The sequence below is a fragment of the Macaca mulatta genome, chromosome 5 (genome assembly GCF_049350105.2).
Source record: "Macaca mulatta isolate MMU2019108-1 chromosome 5, T2T-MMU8v2.0, whole genome shotgun sequence".
NCBI lineage: Eukaryota > Metazoa > Chordata > Mammalia > Primates > Cercopithecidae > Macaca > Macaca mulatta.
The window spans coordinates 194,555,263-194,574,881 of NC_133410.1; the positions used below are offsets into that span (position 1 = coordinate 194,555,263).

The following is a 19,619-nucleotide window of genomic DNA, read 5'->3' on the forward strand; positions in this document are numbered from 1 at the left end:
CCCCAAACAAGCTTTGGAGGGCCAGCTCGCCCTTTAACTGTAATCGATTGTTGGGAAAAAAGTTATTTTGAATTTGCTTTTGAATGGGTTTAGCTTCTATTCTAGCTTTCTTTATTATCTTCATAAAAGCAACACAGATAACATGTCATTTCCACAACAGAGACTTGGTGATGTTAATCATTTGGCAATTACCTTGGTACAGTATTTTCCAGTTTATGTCAGTTTTAAAGAAGGGCAAATTTTTAAAGACCTGTTACCTATTTCTGAAAATGAAGCCATCAGTATTATCAGGAGACAAAATTACAACAAATTTAGTTCAGAAATCTCAATTGGTTTTATTTGTGATTCTGGAATTGGGCAACGCTTCCAGAAAATAGAAAAAATGTGCCAAGGGGCAAAGCAGAGGAGGTGAGCGTTATAGACAGGAAACGGTGGAGAAAGCAGAAACAAGGAACAAAGAGCGAGTTGCTCATTTCAATGTTTTTTTTTTTCCTTGTAAGGCAGGAATAGGGAGACAAAACATGTACCCTAGAACTTAAAGTATAACAATAACAATAATAATAATAAATAGGAAGAAAGAAAGAAAACTTACTGATGGGCTAACATTGGGTTACTCCAGGTTAGAGATGAAAACAGAGGACTTCAGTGTTATGACGCTGATTGAAACTGGTCTGTTTGGGAATCAGGATGTCTTTCTCTCCTGATTTCTGGAAAGGCTGGATAATCGCTCAGTTTGGGGACTGACTTGGTGGCTCACGCCTGTAATCCCAGCACTTTGGGAGGCCGAAGTGGGCAGGTCACCTGATGTCAGGAGTTCGAAACCAGCCTGACCAACATGGTGAAACCCCGTCTCTACTAAAATTACAAAAATTAGCCGGGCATGGTGGTACATGCCTTTAGTCCCAGCTACTCAGGAGACTGAGGCAGGAGAATCGCTTGAACCCAGGAGGCGGAGGTTGCAGTGAGCAGAGATCTTGCCACTGCACTCCAGCCTGGGTGACAGAGCAAGACTTCGTCTCAAAAAAACAAACAAACAAAAAAAACAAAAAACAAAAAACCCAACTCAGTTTGGGTTTGGTGAAGTGGAACTTGAGCACGTAACTACATTTTGGTTTTTAGTCTTGTCTTTTGAGACCTAGTGCAGGAGCTTAAAACAAAACAGTGGCCTCCTAGAATGTTTATCTAACAGTATTGAAAAAAACCTTTTTCCAAGTCGGGAATTACTGAATTTTACTGAATTTGAAATAAGATAGATTATAAGGCATACTGCCATTTTACATTCTACTACAAAGAAAAATGTTACAATACTTTCTCATTGAGAATTTTAATTCTTATTGTAATAGAATTTAATTGGAGTTTTAAAAATCATGTCACTCTTGTGCTGATATAAAAAGGAAAATATAGGCTCAAAAAATTCCTAAAAGTTGTTAACAGAGACCAACTATTGAGAATTTTTTCAGGTCTTTGCTTTTCCACTGGTATTTTTTGTGCCCTTAAAGCACTGGTGAGGCACACAACGCAGTAATCACTCTCTTAGATATGAAATTGATTTAACAGCCACAGTAAATAAGACAGCGTGTTATTGATGCAAAGATAAACAGATGGGCCCTGGGAGCCCAGTAGAAAAGCCAGAAAAAAGCCAGAAACAGACCTATTTGTCTATGGGATTGTTGCAAAGTTGGTGTTGCAGACATTGGTGAGAAGATGATTGTTATGGGCTGAGTGTCTGTGTCTTCTAAACCAAAAAGTACCTAAGACAGGTCTCAATCAATTTAGAAATTTTGCCAAGGTTAAGAACATGCCAGGGAGACAGGTCTGTGCCTTTTTCCAAAGATGATTTTGAGGGCTTCGGTATTGAAAGGGGAAAAGCAGGCTGGATGCGATAGAGGGAGGGTATGGTCTCACTACTGAATCCACTGGTTCCAAGACAAAAGGAGCAGGGAGGGGAATGGACAGTTAGGTACTCGTCTAGGCTCTTTACGCAAGATAAGGTGAACATGGAGTGTGAAGATATTTAACCTTTTATCTGTAGCTCTCTGCCTGTCAACAAAAGGAAAGATAGTTTCTTGCATGACTCAACTTTCAGCTTAAGTTTTTCCTTTTGGCATCGTGAACTGGGGTCCCAAGTTTCTGTTTTCCTTTCACAGTCTTTCCCTAAATTCATACGTTAAGCCCTGAACCCCCAGTGTGATGGTGTTTGGAGATGGATTTTTTAAAGAGACATTGATGCTGGGCTCTTAGACTAGCGCTGCTTATAGAGCTGGCCTGCACTCAGCACTGTTTCGGGAGTGTGAATAAAGGCTTCTGACTCAACACTGCCTCCTCCTCCCTAGGCATTCACCGGTGGGTAAAGGTTACACAGGAGTCACGTATTGTCTTGACTTCTTTCCAGGCTACACACTACGTTCTGCAAGCTGGGAGGTGATTTTTTAAAAATTGTGATAAATATGCATGATATAGAATTGATCATTTTAACAATTTTAAGTGTACCATTTAGTGGCATTAAACCACATTCATAGTGTTGTGCAATCATCACCACCATCCATCTCCAGACGTTTTTCATCATCTCAAACAAACTCAGTACCCATTACCAGTAACTCCCTGTTCCTTCCTCTCCTCAGCACCTGGCAACCACCGTTCTGCTTTCTGTCTGTATGAATTTGACTACTTTAGGGACCTTGTATAACTGGAATCATACAATATTTGGGCTTTTGTGTCTGGCTTATTTCACTTAGCCTAAGGATTTTAAGGTTCATCCATGTTACAGCATGAATCAGATTTTCACTCCTTTTTAAGACAGTATTTAATCGCATGTATTGATATATACTACCTTTTGTTTATCCAGTCTTCTGTTGATGGACATTTGGATTGTTTCCCCCTTCAGCTATGTGAACAATGCTGCTGCTCTGAGCGTTTTTTAACAGATGGGTTCCTACTCTGTCACTCAGGCTGGAGTACAGTGGCGTGATCATAGCTCACCACAACCCTGACCTCCTGGGCTCAGGTGATCCTCCTGCCTCAGCCTCCCAGAGTACCAGGGAGTACAGGCATGTGTCAGCACACCTAGCTACTTTTTACATTTTTTGTAGAGACAGGATCTCCCTGTATTGCCCAAGGTGGTCTCGATCTCCTGGCTCAAGTGATCTGCCCACCTCAGCCTCCCAAAGTGTTGGGATTACAGGCATAAGCCACTGCACCTGGCCTATGTCCCTGCTTTTAATTCTTTCAGTATATACCAAGAAGTGGGACTGCTGGATTGTAGGGTAATTTTACATTTCACTTTCTGAGGAATCGCCAAATGATTTTTTCCTAGTAACTGCACCGTTTTACGTTTCCACTGGTGATTCACGAGGATTCCCATTTCTCTGCGTCTTCACCAAAACTTACTTACTTTCTTTCTTTTTAAACAGCCACTCTAATTAGTTTGAAATGGAGGACTGATCTTTTTACATTTTTTGGCAAGGGCTTCCAGATAGCACTGTGAGATGCTGTTGAAGATAGACGCATCCCAGCCTCAGAGATTAAACCTGAGCAATTATGATCTTTATTTTCTTCTTTTGCAACATTTTAGGCTGGTATCTTCCTGGGTCTCAAATAGAAACAAAGCCGCATGTGAAGCCTGTTCATGCCTGACTCTACTAAGCGCTGCAGCAGGGAGAGGAAGAAGAGCCTCTTGCTTTTTTAGGTGCATGAGAAAGACAGCGAGAACACAGTCATCCTGAGAGTGTCTGGCAGCCTGAGTTCTCCTTTCAGCTTTGGTCAGCTGAGAGCCCTGGAGCACCAAGTAAAGAGGAACCTCTGTGCACTCCCAAGTGTCTTCTTTAGTCAGACCTCAGTTTTCCCTGGGCATCCTGCATTGCCCTAGAATCTGACCGTTGTGTTGTTTTACATTTAGAAAGGGTGTTCTGCCGGTGTTCCCACCCAAAGACGGAATAGGATTTACTTAGAATTAAGGCTGTCGAGGGAAAGCCTGGCCACCTCGTGTGCTGCACGTTTGCAGGAATCTGGGTTCTGGTCCCTGGTCTTCACCAAGCAGCAGCAGGCCTGCCCTTCTGAGACCTCACATTTTCTTCTCTGGAACATGAAGGCTGCTTTGATTAGTTCCTCTACTCCTTCAAACATCAATTAAAGGTGTGCTGAGGCTGGGGTGACACAATTCAATATGACACAGTTCCTGGGCTCAAGCAATTTTTTAGGTGGGAATGGGTTGGGAGGATAGAATGTATAAAGGATGAATCAGGGCGGTGGCTCTCAGGGTGCCATCCTGGGCCAGCAGTACCAGCAGCATGTGGGATCCTGAGAAATCCACATTCTCACTGCAGACTTGCTGCGCCAGAGACTGGGGTGGGACCCAGCAACTTGGGTTTTTACGAGCACTGGAGATTCTGCTGCATGTTACCATTTGAGAACCACTGGATTTGATTCTGATCTGGCAAGCAAACTGCAGTGCAAACATAAGACAGCGGGCACCACCCCTTTGCCTCTACACTCAACATTTTTTACTTTAGATTGTGTATTAAACATAAAACCCATGCAATCTCCCAATTCTAATGTTCTGAAATTCCGTCTGTATGTCTTGAAATTTAGTAATAGATTTCTGAAGACGTTGTATCGTAATGTCATATAAATGTGAGTGGTGGTGGAGGTAATCATCAGTTCTCATTATGCCTGGTGGTCATGGTCTATGAAGTCACCAGAAACCATGATGTAGTGAATACTGAACCATAGCTGTAGACGAAATACAGGGTTAGCTTCCTGTGAGTCTCCAGTCTCAACGTTTTTGTCAGCTGATCAATACCTGATCTTGTCTAATGTGTGTTCCTGTTTAAAGACACCTGGTTTAATATATAGTGGTGACTTGCTAACATTGAACTCACCGACAGTACTGTCTATACCTCGTGCCTGAAAGCTGATCAACGTACATATTTCCTTCCCAAGGCACACCACAGCCTTCTGGCACTTAGGAACACTCGATAGCTTTAGCACAACACTCCACAGGACCACTTTACACAGCCAGATCACCAACAAAAAGCACGACAGTTTGGAAAACCTGTGACAGCACTGAGTAGACCCACAAAAGTGCACACTTGTGTATAGTGTGAGCGCTGAAACAAGACAGGGCTGCCTCGTGTGACCGCAGTGGGGAGCACGCAGCTGAAGACACTCAGATGTGTCTTCCTTCTGCACGTGTGCAGAGGGGCACGGAGGCACCACGCGTGTGGATTTGGGGCTTACAGATCTATTTTAGCAAGTAGGTGAATTTGCAGAGAGTGAACCAGAGAATAAGAAGGATCAATTGCATCTTAATATTTCAGTTACATAAAATATAACGTGCAATAGTGGTCTAGCAATTACTGTGTGAAGTCTTTGTTTTCTGCTGTGCTATTTAAAAGAATAAATCAAACATCAAAAAACACATTTTAGGAAAATTTGGCCTTATTGGTGTTGCAGTTTGCCCAATCAAGCTCTTCATGGAATGTATTTGGATAGTTATTTTGAAAGACTGTTTAATTATCAAAATTTTTGTAAAACAGTTTTTAGATTCTTTTTAAACTTTATACTAAGTATAGTAAACAAATGTGTAAAAGTAAGAAAAAAATTGGATATTAATATCATTGAACCCATTTGTTCAATATATTAGGTTGAAACAATGAAATTTCTGTTTCTCTGGTTCAAAATAGTACAATATGGACAATTTCATATGATTCTGCCTAATAATTACTCTCCGTGATAAATTTTTAGCACTTATTTTAAAAAGTTGGGTTTCAGAACTTTGGTATTTCATTTTGAATAATGTGCTAATTCTATATTCTTCTATAATTTTCTCTAAGCTTGTGGACCTCATTGATTATGTAGGACTTTCTATGCTTTTTACACTCTTCATGTTAAAAGTCTAAGTATTTTTCATCTTCTCTTTCAGTTACAACATTCGTAGCAATTTTAAAAAGTCCTGATTGTCTTTGCCATGTATCAGAGCTTTAGCGTCTCCGTATGATTTGTAGAGAGCTGTGGGTGTGCCCTGCAGGGCTGGAGGTGGGGTGCTCAACAAACCAGGCCACCCACAGCCTAAGAAGGTGGCTCTGCCTTTCCGTCCACTTCTCTGTGCCTGAGTTTTCTCACTGGCAGAATGGCACTAACAGTAGTGCCCCCTTCAAAGAATGATTGTGAAGCTCAATACACTGATTGATCGATTTCTCTCTCTGTCTCTCAAGTGCTTAAAACAGGGCCTGGCATGTGGTACATATTCAAGAAATGTTAGTGGATACTATGGTAGAACGTATTTGTTGGTTTAAAATAGACCAATAATGAAAGGAACTTCAACAGAAATCAGCAAATTGGATTTGAGATGAATCTTTGAAAGCTAAACTTCTAAAGCCAGACTGGACTGATCTGGATAAAGCCATGTACCTTTGGGAGTTTACTGTATGTTGCTGACCCTCTTGGTTTTTTTTTTTTCTGTATAAAAGGGTAGCTACCTTTCAGGTGGCTGAAGGTTTTGTTCATGTGGTGGTTGTGAGGTTTGCGAGTGAGGTGCATTGGTCTCTGGTCTAAGTGCTTGTCAGAGCAAAAGCATCCCCTATGCCTTATGTTCCTTCATATCATGGCACTTTCTGTTGGCTGCGCGCACCAGCTCCTGTTCACTGAAACGGCGACTTCTGATTTAAACAGGATTCCTCCTTTATTCTGGAATGAAAATTCAGCAAACCCTAAATCTTGAGAAAAAAAAAAGACCCATAAAGTATTAAAAACTGGGCAAGGATTTTTTTTTTTTTTTTTTTTTTTTTTTTTTAATAATAGTGATGAAAGCGGGGAAATGTTGACCTCTGGTGGCTTTCTGGCAGTATTACATGCCAACATTTCAATATTGCATGCAGCCTTTCAGTCCCCATCTAGAGCTGTATCTTGGTTTACATAGGCTATTCCTAGAACATTCTCATAAAAGAAAAATTCTGTTATCATTTAATATCATATTTATTTATTGCAATTTCCTGGACCAATTTAAAACAATGTACTTATAAATATCACCACTGAGGTAATTTTTAAACATTAATCATCTATATTTTTCTATAATTTTATGTAAGCTGTGGACTTCATAGTTTCCTTAGCACTTTCTAAGATTTTTATACTCTTCCAATTAAAATAATAAAACATGCTATTGTTTTATTAGTCTTCTCTGAAGCAAGTTATTAACTTGTAAAATATATTTAAATGTATAGAGGAGGTTAATGCAAGCATTTTTAAAACAGACTTTTTATTATTTATTTAGAGCGTGTTAGATTTACAGAAAAGCAGATCCCTATTATTCTGGTACAGATGCCACAACTGATGAACCGGTATCAATCTGTGACCATTAACTAAACTCCACATTTATTCTCATTTCACCAGAGTACTGTCAGGGTTTTTCAGAGAAGCAGATCAGACAGGATGAGTTGATGAGTGAGTATGTGTGTGTGTGTGCGTTTGCGTGTGTGAAGAGGGAGAGAGATTTTTTAAAAATTGGCTTACGTGATTGTGGAGGCTTGGTAAGTCCAAAATCTGCAGAGGTGACATTATTTTGGGGGTTACAATTATATTTTAGCAAAGAGGTGAATTTGCAGATAGTGAAGCAGAGGATTGCAGAGATTGGATGAGGTCCACCCACGTGATGGAGGGTCATCTGCTTCACGCAGAGTCCACTAAACTACTATTAACCGTCACCACCAGTTTTCCCCAGTGCCGTTCCTCTCCTCCAGGGTCCACTTGCCATTACACGGAGTTGTCACGTCTCCTCAGCGTCCTCTGGTCCGAGACAGTTTCTCAGACTTTCTTGTTTTGATGACCACGACAGTTTAGGGGAGTACTGGTTGTGTGTTTTGTAGAAGGCCATTCCACTGGGGTTCGCCTTGTGTTTTTATCATGGTGAGACTGGGGGTATGGGTTTGGGGAGGAAGGCCACATAAGGGAAGTGCCGTTCTCATCGCCTCATCGCAAGGGCGCGTGTCAACACGCAAGGGCGCGTGTCATCACAGGTGGTGCCAGCCTTGACCATCTGACTCCAGGAGTGCTTGTCAGGTTGCTCCCCTGGGAAGTCACCCCCCATTTCCACACTGCACTCTTGGAGTCAAGCCCCACTCCAGTTGGGAGGAGAAGGTATGACACCAGCCTCCTGGAAGGGGAGACGCACACCACTGGGGAAAGTTCTTCTGCGGGAAATTCACCTCTTCTCCCCATTTATTTATTTGCTTATTTCTGTCAATATGGGCTCATGGAAATGTATTTTGTACTTTAGTTATAATCCGATAGCACATGATTTATTTGGTACTTAGGTCGTTCCAGCTTTAGCCATTTGGGGCTCTTTCAGGTTGGCTCCTGTGACATGCTCTCATTCTTGCGTTGTTTTTGTTTTTGTTTTTTGAGTGCTTTCCTACCGTCTGGCAGGAAATGCTCCAGGTCCATTTTATATTTCCCTGCCTCAGCCTCCAGATCGGCCACTTCTCCAAGGAGCCCTGGTCCCTCTGTTGGGGAACGGTATTTGCTGTGGTCTGAATGTTTGTAACCCCCAAAATTCCTAGGTTGAAACCTATCTCCAATGAACTGGTACTAAAGGTGGGGCCTCTAGGAGGCGATTAGGTCCTGATTGCAAAGCCCTCTGAACGGGATCTGTGCCCCTATAAAAGAGGCCCTGGGCGCTTCTTCACCCTTGTGGTCATGTGAAGACTCAGCTGGAAGGCACCATCTAGGAAGCATGGAGCCGGCACCAGACACTGACTCTGCTGCCACCTTGTGCTGGGACTTCCCAGCCTTCAGACCTGTGGGAAACAGGTCATGGCAAAAACCGCAGTTACTTTTGCATCAACCTAATACATTTTTATTGTTGATAAATCACCCAGTCTATGGTATTTTGCGATAGCAGCCCAAATGGACTAGGACAGTGTTAGGGACTAAGATCTAGGCACTGGAGATGCTCATTGCTACTGGAGACAGCTCTGTGGTATAGAGAGATGACATAGTTGTCTGTACATGTATGTATTTGCAAAGCAAGGACACAGTTCTGATATGAAGAAGTTTCCGTTTACATGATACCCATGTGAAGCCAGGACTGCTTGTACTGGATAAATGTCAAAGGTTATATGTAACTTTTGTATGTCATAGTGCATAATATTAAAATGAACTGGTTCATACTCTAACTTAAAAAAAATTTACTTTAAGTAACTCAATGCTTTAAATGCTGAAAAAAGGAATTATTTACAATTCGTTATGTATCTATATGCACTTTCCAATCAATGCTTTAAATGCTGAAAAATGGAATAATTTACAATTTATTATGTATCTATATGCACTTTCCAAAATTTGTGTCTAATTCACACAACTCTACAAGAAAGACTAATATTAGCCTTGTTTTAGCTAATTTCTGCTCAAAGCAGTAAGTTATCAGCTCAGCATTGCATGGCTAGGGCAAGACAGAGCGAGCATGTGAAATCAGGTCAATTTTTAGAGGAGTTAAATGTTACTTATAATTTTTGGAATAATTTTATATCTTATATTACTAATTAAATATTTTCAGAGGGTGATCACATAATCACATACACCACTTTTTATTTTTATTTTTTGAGACAGTGTCTTGCTTTGTCACCCAGGCTGGACTACAGTGGTTTAATCACAGCTTACTGCAGCCTCCATCTCCTGGGCTCTAAGTGATCCCCCCACTTCAGCCTCCCAAGTAGCTGGGACTACAGATCCGTGTGAACACACCCAGCTTATTTTTATTTTTATTTTTTTTGTAGAAACAAAGTCTCATTATGTTGCCCAGGCTTGTCTTGAACTCCTGAGCTCAAGAGATCCTCCCACTTTGGCGTCCCAAAGTGCTGAGCCACTGTGCCCGGCCTATACCATTTTATTTTATCCTAATGAATTTGCCAAAGTAGGCTAAGGCAGATCCTATTATTTCAGGAATTGAGTTTTCCCATTTAATGACTATAATTACTGATCCCAGGGCCCCTGGCATTAAAATGTAAAACACTTAAACAATAAGATAGAAATAGTTATGTACTTTTCAATTCTCAATTAGGGTTCAAGTAATCAGTGAAAGATGGAAAATCATATGGACTAAGTACAGGTAACACTGTATTAGGTTCTCCAGAGAAACAGAAGCAATAGGAGATACATGTCTACATCTATATTTATATATATCTGTATAAAGAGATTTATTACAAGGACTTAGCTCATTGATTATGGAGGCTGACAAGTCACAAGGCCTTCACGGTGAATGGCCAAGTTGGAGATCCAGGAGAACCAGTGAAGTAGTTCTGATCCAACTTGCCAGCATCTGTTATTTTTGACTTTTTAAGAATAGCCATTCTAACTAATGTGAGATGATATCTCATTGTGGCTTTGATTTGCGTTTCTCTAATGATAAGTGATGTTGAACTTTGTTTTATATGATTGTTGGCCACATGTATGTCTTCTTTTGAAAAGTGCCTGTTTATGTCATTTGCCCACTTGTTTATGGGGTTGTTTTTTTCTTGCAAATATGTTTTTAAGTTCCTTATAGATACTGGATATTAGACCTTGTTGGATGCATGAAATATGTTATCAGTGTAAACTACACACAGGATTTCAAAACTCAGTACAAAAAATTTAAAAATATCTAATTACTAATTTTTATACTGATTACATGTTGAAATGATAATATTTTATATTAGAGTAAATAAAATATATCATTAAAATTGTACCTGTTTCTTTCACTTTATAAATGTGGATACTAGAAAATTTAAAATTGTACGTATTCACATTGTATTTCTACTGGACAGTGGTGGTCTAAACCAATCCAACGTGAAGATTTTATCACTTTAATCTTAAGCAACTTAGCTTTAGGTTTTGAAATTTGAGAGAAGAGACAAATGAATTAAGGAACTGTTTAGGTTTTGAACAGAAGTCGTAGGAAATATAAGTCAAGACTTGCTGGGTTTGTGCAACTTTGACCATCACAATCTCTCTGGGCAAAACTGAAAAATGGCCTTTGTGCAAAAATCAAATCCTAGGCAGGGGCAAATGTGAAATCAAAGGTTTGGCTTATTAAGACATCAGATTTAGGGGTATCTCATAGATCCCCAAGATAAACAATAGGGCTTTAAAAAATCATAAAGAGAATTGTCCCCTGGCAGTCTCAGAGGTGGATCAAGGGCCCATATCAGGAAGGTCAGTGTGATTTGTGACTAATGGATGGGGTGAACTCTGATAAAATTCAAAGAAACCCACAAGGTTCATAAGATAACCACATTGGCAGAGTGATGGAAGCGCCACTGGCTTGAACTAAAAGAGGCACAGACTTTTGGACCCCCTTCCCCAGCCTTCCCTGGAAGAAAGCAGGCTGAGAGGCTACTCAGTTGTAAACCTAGGCCATTTCTTTTCCCTGAGGAAGTCTTGGAGGGAAGAAGTAAGAGCCCACAGGACAGAGCTAAGGGCTGGCGAGAAGGTCGGGAGCAGAAGCGAGTCCTTCTCAAGGCAAGGCAGCAGGAGCCTGCTGGAACCCGCAGTGGCTGTTGCCTGACTCCGCCACCTCTCCTGTTGGACAGGTGCCCATTGGGGCTGTCCTGGCTCTGTCTCACCATTGTCGGTTGGGTGTGGAGAAGGCTGCTGCCTTGTCTCTTTAGTTCGCAGGTCTTCAGATGTAAGGGACATACCCCAAGAAGAAGCCTCATCTGCACGTGGACATGCTTTAGATGATGAAACTTCTGAGCATCTTGAAAGAGCTGAGTGTGTCATACACGTGTAAATGGCCTGTGGCCAGAGGAGGGTTATGGCAGATTAAAGAGGGCTGTAGGTTCTTCCCATTGAGAGCAGGGGTCTATTTTCCAACTCTTTCATTCTGGGACTGCTTTGACTATGGAGTACAGTGGAGGTGACACTGCCAGTTGCAGCCTTGAATAGAGCTGACGGCTTCTGCCTTGCTTTCTTGGAGCCCTAAGCCACCAGTAGAAATTCTGACGACCTCACTGGAGGGACCACTCAGAGAAGTGTTGAGGCTGCATGAGAGAGGGCTCAACAGAGCCCAGGCTTCCAGCCACCACTCACTGCATGGTGTAGACACGTGAGTGAAGCCTTCTTAGAGCCTCCAGACCAGACCACCCTCCACCTGTATGCCACTGAGCGACCCCACATGGAGCGGAAGAAACACTCAACCTGCCGGAATTCCTGACTTCTGTGGATTATGAGCATAACAACATGACTGCTGATTTAATCTACGTTTGGGGGTAGTTTGTTACGGGGTGACAGATACCTGGGACACATTCACATACATCCTAGCTGTGTGACCTCGAACATGTTACTTAAGGTCTCTGTCATCAGTATTTTTATCAACAAAATTATAATAGTGTCTACCTACTATGGGTGTTAAATAATACATGTAAAATAATATGTGTAAGAATATATGTAAAATACATAAAAGTAAAAGCAGTTAGCATATGTTTGGATCTTAAATGACTTTGTGTTCGATTTTTACTTTTTTTCTTTTTTTTTTTTGAGACAGTCTTGCTCTCTTGCCCAGGCTGGTCTTGAACTCCTGGGCTCTAGTGATCCTCCCATCTTGGCCTCTCAAAACACTGCGGTTACAGGTGGGAGCCATCACACCAGGCTCCTTTCTTTTGTTTCCTTGGCATGTCCATCCTCCCGCCCCTGGCAATATAAATAACACCAGCAGGTCTGTGTGGACTTAAGATACCGTCAGTTTTCCTGATAGATATGGATACACATATGCACATATCACATATATACATATATACATGTATCAGGATTTAAAATGTCATTAATTTTATAATTTATAACCACTTACCACTTTTACAAAAGTGGGGAGGATCCCAGTGTCCTTAGTTCAACAATGGATTACTATTTTGTTTTTGTTTGTTTTTTTGAGACAGAGGCTCCCTCTGTTGCCCAGCCTGGAGTGCAGTGGGGCGATCTCTGCCTCCCAGGTTGAAGTGATTCTCGTGCCTCGGCCTCCTGAGTAGCTGGGACTATAGGCACGCCCCACCACACCCAGCTAATTTTTGTATTTTTGGTAGAGACAGGTTTCACCATGTTGGCCAGGCTGGTCTTGAACTCCTGATCTCAAGTGATCCACCCACCTCAGCCTTCCAAAGTGCTGGGATTACAGGCGTGAGCCACCCTGGCCAGACTAATGTTTTTGTTATTGGTAGTGATTTCTTGTCACCGTGCTAGGGTGGTCCATCAGAAATAAACTGGGCTTTTTACTAAAAACTCAGAAAGACGTGGTTTACCTCTGTAAGTGCAGGATGCTGGGCAGGAGCAATCGTTTGTACCTGTTGAAACTTAGACGGCCTCAGCTCTCAAAAGAGACTGGCTATGGCAGGAGGAGGATGAGTGTTGTACCAGCGGCACCCAGTGCACTAACTGTCATTACTAAAATCCCTGTCGTGGGAAAGGCATGCCTCGTGCAGTGGCCACCCTCTGACACTCAGGTTGGAAAATGTAGTTCACCTCCGCGGTCCTCATCCCTACTTCCCTTAGCAAATGAAAATGACGGTTTAGCAGTTTCACCAGCTCACAGGAGAGAATCCAGCTGCTCTGCTCCTGGTATAATCCTGGGCTTCCAACACTGAAACGAGCACATGTTAACGCAAGCGGCAGGCATGCTCTGGGTGTGCAGGAAATGCACCGGGTTGTGTGAGCCGGCAGGACAGACGTGGAAGGGCCCACGCCTTATTATGCATGCTTAGATCTAGCGTTCCTGTTGATGGAGTAATGGTTCTCGCATGGACTAGATCCGGGGCTTCAGCTTTCAAACCTCATTTGTCCACTCCCCACCCCCGCCCAGTGTCCGCACCCTTTGATGGGGCGGGGATAGGCGAGATGGGCCAGTGGTTTTCCGCATTCTTCTGGTGAATTAAAATCCGATTCGGAAGAGGGAAGGGCAGCCAGCACCAGTCTGCACAGCCCCCGGCCCCGGAGACCCGGGAAGGGGTAGGGAGGCCGTGCGGTGCGCGGAGGAGTGACCCGGCCCGGCAGGGAGCGGGGAAGGCGCGCTTTCCTGGAGGTCGGCGCGGGGCCGAGAGCCGGGATGGGCAGGCGCGGCCGGGATTAGCGGGCGGGCGAGGGCGCAGCGCAGGGAGGAGGAGGGGAGGCGGCGCCAGCGCGGGCTGGGCGGAGGATCTGGAGAGGGAAGGGGCGCGCGAGCCTCGCGGACCCCGGGCGCGCCCGGGCCGCCTGAGCTGGGCCGGCGGCGCGGCGGGCGCGGGCGCGGGCGAGCGGGGAGCCCCGGCCCCGGGGTTGCGGCGGTGGCGGGGTCGCGGGACCAGCTGTCCGCGTGGGGCCCGCGCGCGGTGCCTCTGCCTGACCGTGCCCGAGCCTAGCGCGGAGCCCGGCGCGGGGGCCGCGAGCACAGGCCCGGGGCTGATCGTGATCGGGTGAGTCTCATCCGGCAGCGGGGCTCGCCTTCTGGCCGCTCTGCGGGCGATGTGCGCGGTGTTCTCTGCCCTCGGGCTGCGTCTGGCCCGGGCTTCCCTGCCGGCGCTCGGGAAGCGTCAGGCCTGCCCCGGGCATGGCTCACGCGGAGAAGTGTTCCCAGCCAAAGGGACTCCTCCGTCACCGCGGTCGCTCCTGGGACTTGCGGGTCTTGGGTCAGGGCGGTGTGAGTGCTCCATGTTGAGCAGCGGCTTCCCATGGCCACCCTGGAGTGCCCCTGTGTGCCACCCCGTCCTGACAACCAGCCTGCATTTTAACCTGTTCAGAGTGCAGTGCTTATGTCAGACAGTCCTGTCAACTAGGAATAGACAATTTTGAAAGCTGCTGTCACTGACATTAGAGTTTCTGCAAAGCAGTGTGGCAGAGGTTTGTGGGCTGTCAAGAAGCAACCTACAAAAGTAACTCCAGATGGTTATTTCCCTGACAGCTGGAATTGAGTCATGGAGATTGGAACTCACCCTTAGCTCCGTGCACCAGCGAATGAGTGCAATCTAGTGTAGTGACTGCACTTCAGTCCACCCTACGAAGACCTGTCCCCAAAGCATCAGCCTTGCTCTATGTAATCAGTATGGACAGGAACTAGTGTAGAACTTGCATGTGTATGTATAGAGGCTTCATAGGCATGCCACCACATTCAAGTTTTAAAACACTTGCAGGATGCATCCTGTAAGTTGTGTACACTTTCTTAGACTGTGTAGCATATATAACTAGTCCATAGTTTATGGGGATTAAAGAGGTTCAATGTTATGCATGAAGGACCAGTACAATCCTTGGTTAGAGAACAGAGAAACCAAAGAACCAAAACAAGATGTGAAAGAAAAAAAAAAAATAAGAAAAAGAAAAGAAAGGGATTTTTTAGTCTCTGCTGTTAATTCATGATGTTAGTAACTTGTGGTCCCAGAGAGACAGGCTGGTCAGTGGCCGGGGTCCTCGGAGAAAGCCCGTCCCTGTCTTCTTTGTGCTCTTGGGCAATCATTGAGTTATGGACTTAAATTCCTGTTCACCTAATTTTTTTGTGAATTGTGTGGTCAAGTTTGTATGTTATTACACTGAACTCTGAAGCTCAAGCAATTGCTCGAAAGGAGACACGGAGGGGAAGGGCAGAGAAGAAAAAAGGGTAAATGGAGTCGAGTAGAGGAGTTTTAAGGCATCTAATTCATACTAACTGGTGTAACTGTTACCCAGCTTCCCATTTCCTTCTGCCCTGCATCCCGAGACCTCCTGGCCTCAGCTCTGCATCCAACACAGTGGGAAGCCTGGTCCTGGAAAGGATATGGTGTGATGTGAAGAGACATGAGTTCCTCTGTTTTGTAAATAATTTTCTTAATTTGAAAAGACCTTCCACCTTTTCCCCTGAAAAAGAGTGAATTTCTTAGAGGAAGAAATTATTCATTGAAACAAACTCGCATGCGTCCCTTTCTGAATTTGGCTTTGAAGTTGCACAAAAGGCGGAGGAGGAGCTCGAAGCGGGACAGGTGGTCTTGAGCAGAGCAGACGCTCCATTTGGAGGTGAAAACTGTTCGGGGGAACATCAGCTGCTCAAAGAAGAGCTGTGACTTTTTAACGAGTAAAACGTTATCCAATAATGTCTTGAATTTGGGGAATATTTTCATGTCAGGTCACAGTGTAATCCTATGTTTCAGGCATAAACATTCAGAGTAATTCTATAGTGAAATGAGTTCTGCATTTGAGTTGCTAATTTCATCTTTGCCTGTTAATTCTTTCAACAGAGGGCATTTTTTGTGTGATGAGTGTTATTTCAGGTACTTAGATTAAAAGATGAATAAGGTGTCAAGGTCACAACAAAAGGTTAAAATGTGAAAAGATCTATATAATACAAAATGCTATGGGAGGTCCAAAGAAACAAGAACACAGCATCTTCATAGAATAGCATGTGATGATGATAATAGCAGTGAGAGGACAGGTGCAGTGGCTCATGCCTGTAGTCCCAGCAGTTTTGGAGGCCAAGGCAGGAGGATCACTTGAGCCCAAGAGTTCAAGACCAGCCTGGGAAATATAGTGAGACCCCCATCTCTACAAAACATTAAAAAGTTAGCCAAGCATGATGGTAGACACCTGTAGTCCTAGCTACTAGGGAGGCTGAAGGTGGGAGGATAGCTTGAGGCCCGGAGGTCGAGATTACAGTGAGCTGTGATCCTGCCACTGCACTCTAGCCTGTGGAGCAGAGCAAGACCCTGTATCAAATAATAATAATAACATAATAATAGCAGTGAGCAGGTAAACCTGATTTATCTAGCACTGATTAGACACTTCATATACTTTATCTACAGATGTGGACACTGAATTCAGGAGAGGAAAAGTAACTTGCCTGAAGCCTCAGTGGCAGAGCAAATTTGAACCCCCTATTATTATTCTGTAGATATGTATCATAAAAGAACAATGTTTTAGTTAATTCATTATGCTGGGTTTTTAAATTATTTCTCAGTCATATATTAACTCATATACCAGTATGTTTTTTTTAGTGTTCAAAACAAATCTATTTGATGTAATTTTTAGTTGTTATTTTCTGTCATTAGTATTTGTATATTTACGTAAAAAGTTATTGAGTCACACGTAAACAAGAAATAATTAATGGCTTGAAAGCAACTGAAGAGAGCTAAAGGTAAAGCAGTTTGTCAGCCTAAAGCATGTCCTTCATTCTTTTCTCTGGGGCCCTTTAACACCTTTGTCCTCGGAGTTACCTGGTTGTCCGTAAGATACATAAGCAACAAAGAGAAGAAAAAAAAAAATCATATAATTCGGCTGGGCGCAGTGGCTCACGCCTGTAATCCCAGCACTTTGGGAGGCTGAGGCGGGTGGATCACGAGGTCAAGAGATCGAGACCATCCTCGCTAACACAGTGAAACCCCGTCTCTACTAAAAATACAAATATTAGCCAGGCGTGGTGGCAGGCGCCTGTAGTCCCAGCTACTTGGGAGATTGAGGCAGGAGAATGGCGTGAACCTGGGAGGTGGAGCTTGCAGTGAGCTGAGACTGCGCCACTGTACTCCAGCCTGGGTGACAGAGCAAGACTCCGTCTCAAAAAAAAAAAAAAAAAAAAAAAAAAATCATATAATTCTGTTATTCTCTCTCGCACGAGACATATCTGTGGAAGGTAGATGTTCTTGCTAATCTGTACATGGTAATTAATTTGTTTTAAAAATTCCCTTTGTTGGCTGGGTATGGTGGCTCACGCCTGTAATCCCAGCACTTTGGGAGGCTGAGGTGGGCAGATCACTTGAGGTTAGGATTTCAAGACCAGTTTGGCTAACATGGTGAAACCCTGTCTCTACTAAAAATACAAAAATTAGCTGGGTGTGGTGGCAGGCGCGTGTAATCCCAGCTACTCAGGAGGCTGAGACAGGAGAATTGCTTGAACCCAGGAGGCGGAGGTTGCAGTGAGCTGAGGTCAATTAGGTAGCCTTATAATTGGAAGCAAGAGCAAACTTTTTAAAAATGCATGCTACCGTGGTGTCCTTATTAGAAATACTGAAAGTTGAAGTTTTTCCTAATTCACTACCGTATTTTATGTTAATATGTGTTTTATTTATAAAGAAAAATAAGATTTGTATTGAAAAACAGAAGTTGTTGATTATTAAACATCAGGAAGATATTTTGACTATAGAGGAAGTAAATGTTTTAAGTGGTTCATTGAAAGGACATTTCAATGATTAACAGGAACTGTGCTACACCAGTTAGGCTTAATAGTGTATTTAACATCTAGATATTTCTTCTGTTTTAGTTCTTCATTAAATTTTAATGTTTTCTAACTCTTGAAAACTCATTATACCCACAAACAGCAATGCTAAATTAAAGCGAGTTAGATGTCTGTGTGGCTTCTAAGTGAGTCTAAAGAATTTGATGCTTCTTAATATGGGATTAATGATTTTTTACTGGAGGGCTGGTTGAGTTTTGTAAGTATAAGGGGCCTGGTCAAGGGACAGCTGGGGCCTGACATCCCTGAAATAGTGCGAACTGTTTGGGGCAACTTTTACTTCTCTGGCTAAGTCACAAAAAGTTGATGTTGTCTTCAGTTCACATAAAGGTGCATGTAGGTTAATGGCAACCTTGACTTTAAGAAAAATAAAAATGATAAGGTCCTAAGTCTCAGTTTCTTGAGGATGTGTGGGGGGTGTGTGTGTGTGTGTGCACACGCACGCTTATGCACAGGTGAGTTTGGAGGGATGTGGCAGAAGAAGGGGAGCAACTTTATACAAAAAGGAAATTTTAAAAGTCTTAATGAATAAAACTATATTATTACATTAGGGAGAGTTTTCATGTTTTCTTTTATTTCCAGAAGAGGACTGTCAGAAGGGCCTAGAAGGCACAGTTATACTGTGAGAAGCAAAGATCCTTTACCTACACATTTTACAAGAAATGTGCAGAAAGCCATTGATAAATATGCCTGGTAAGAATTCACCTTGTTCATTGCTTCAGATTACAGAATCACAAAATGCCCGTAACAAATGTGGGAAAGGAAATTAGTGACTGGCCATGAATTTCTAAAAGTGAGATGCAGTTTTATTTTTAACCTAGTGTAAACACCACACTGTAAAAATATTTCAAAATTAGTATACTGTGAAATTAATAAATTTATTTAGTGAAAGAGGAAGCAGGCTCAGAGAAGTGAAGCCACTTAGCCGTCCAAGCCCTTCCAGCAAATGTGATTTTTTTGCCCGTGTTCATTCCTGCAGCGAATCGTCCTTTTCCTCCAGCGGAAGCCGCACACCCACGGGAGCCCACACCTCTTGGTCTGGGTCGGCCACGCAGAGCTCCACCACCGGCTCGTCCACGGAGAGGGGCTCCATTTATTCCTGGAGAGATGACGTATGTCTCAGAATATTCTGGATAATCTTGTAATTACAGTGTATAGTGAAGAATTGCTTCCTTATATTCAAATTTTTTTTTTTTTACTAATTATAAAAGCATGACCTATTGCATACATACATGTTAAAGCATGTACATGTTACATGTGAAAGTAATAGATCAGGAACTGTGGAGAAAAGTGAAACTCCCTCATGACCTCCTGGCCCCGTCTCAGCGCCCGCAGTGTTCTCGTTTCCACCCTGCAGCCGGCTCTCCCGGTGTGTGCTCCCGGTGCCTTCTTGGTGGTATCCATGGCCGGAAATTCAGGACTTGAAGAGGAAAACAATGTTGGA

General features: G+C 43.1%; 1 protein-coding gene across 11 annotated transcripts in view; it reads left to right on the forward strand.

The window, feature by feature from the left end:
- Positions 1-19,619, forward strand: part of FAM149A (family with sequence similarity 149 member A) — a 67,164-nt gene that overhangs the window by 19,694 nt on the left and 27,851 nt on the right. For 8 of the 11 annotated variants that reach the window (XM_015139648.3, XM_078002549.1, XM_015139647.3 and 5 more), the window contains exons 2-3: positions 18,758-18,868; positions 19,155-19,287. In XM_015139648.3, the coding sequence (XP_014995134.3) occupies positions 18,758-18,868; positions 19,155-19,287 (244 nt within the window). Of the gene's footprint in view, positions 1-13,814; positions 14,033-14,081; positions 14,403-18,757; positions 18,869-19,154; positions 19,288-19,619 lie in introns of those variants that run through there. The other 3 variants (XM_028848986.2, XM_078002551.1, XM_078002550.1) reach the window with 3 other exon arrangements.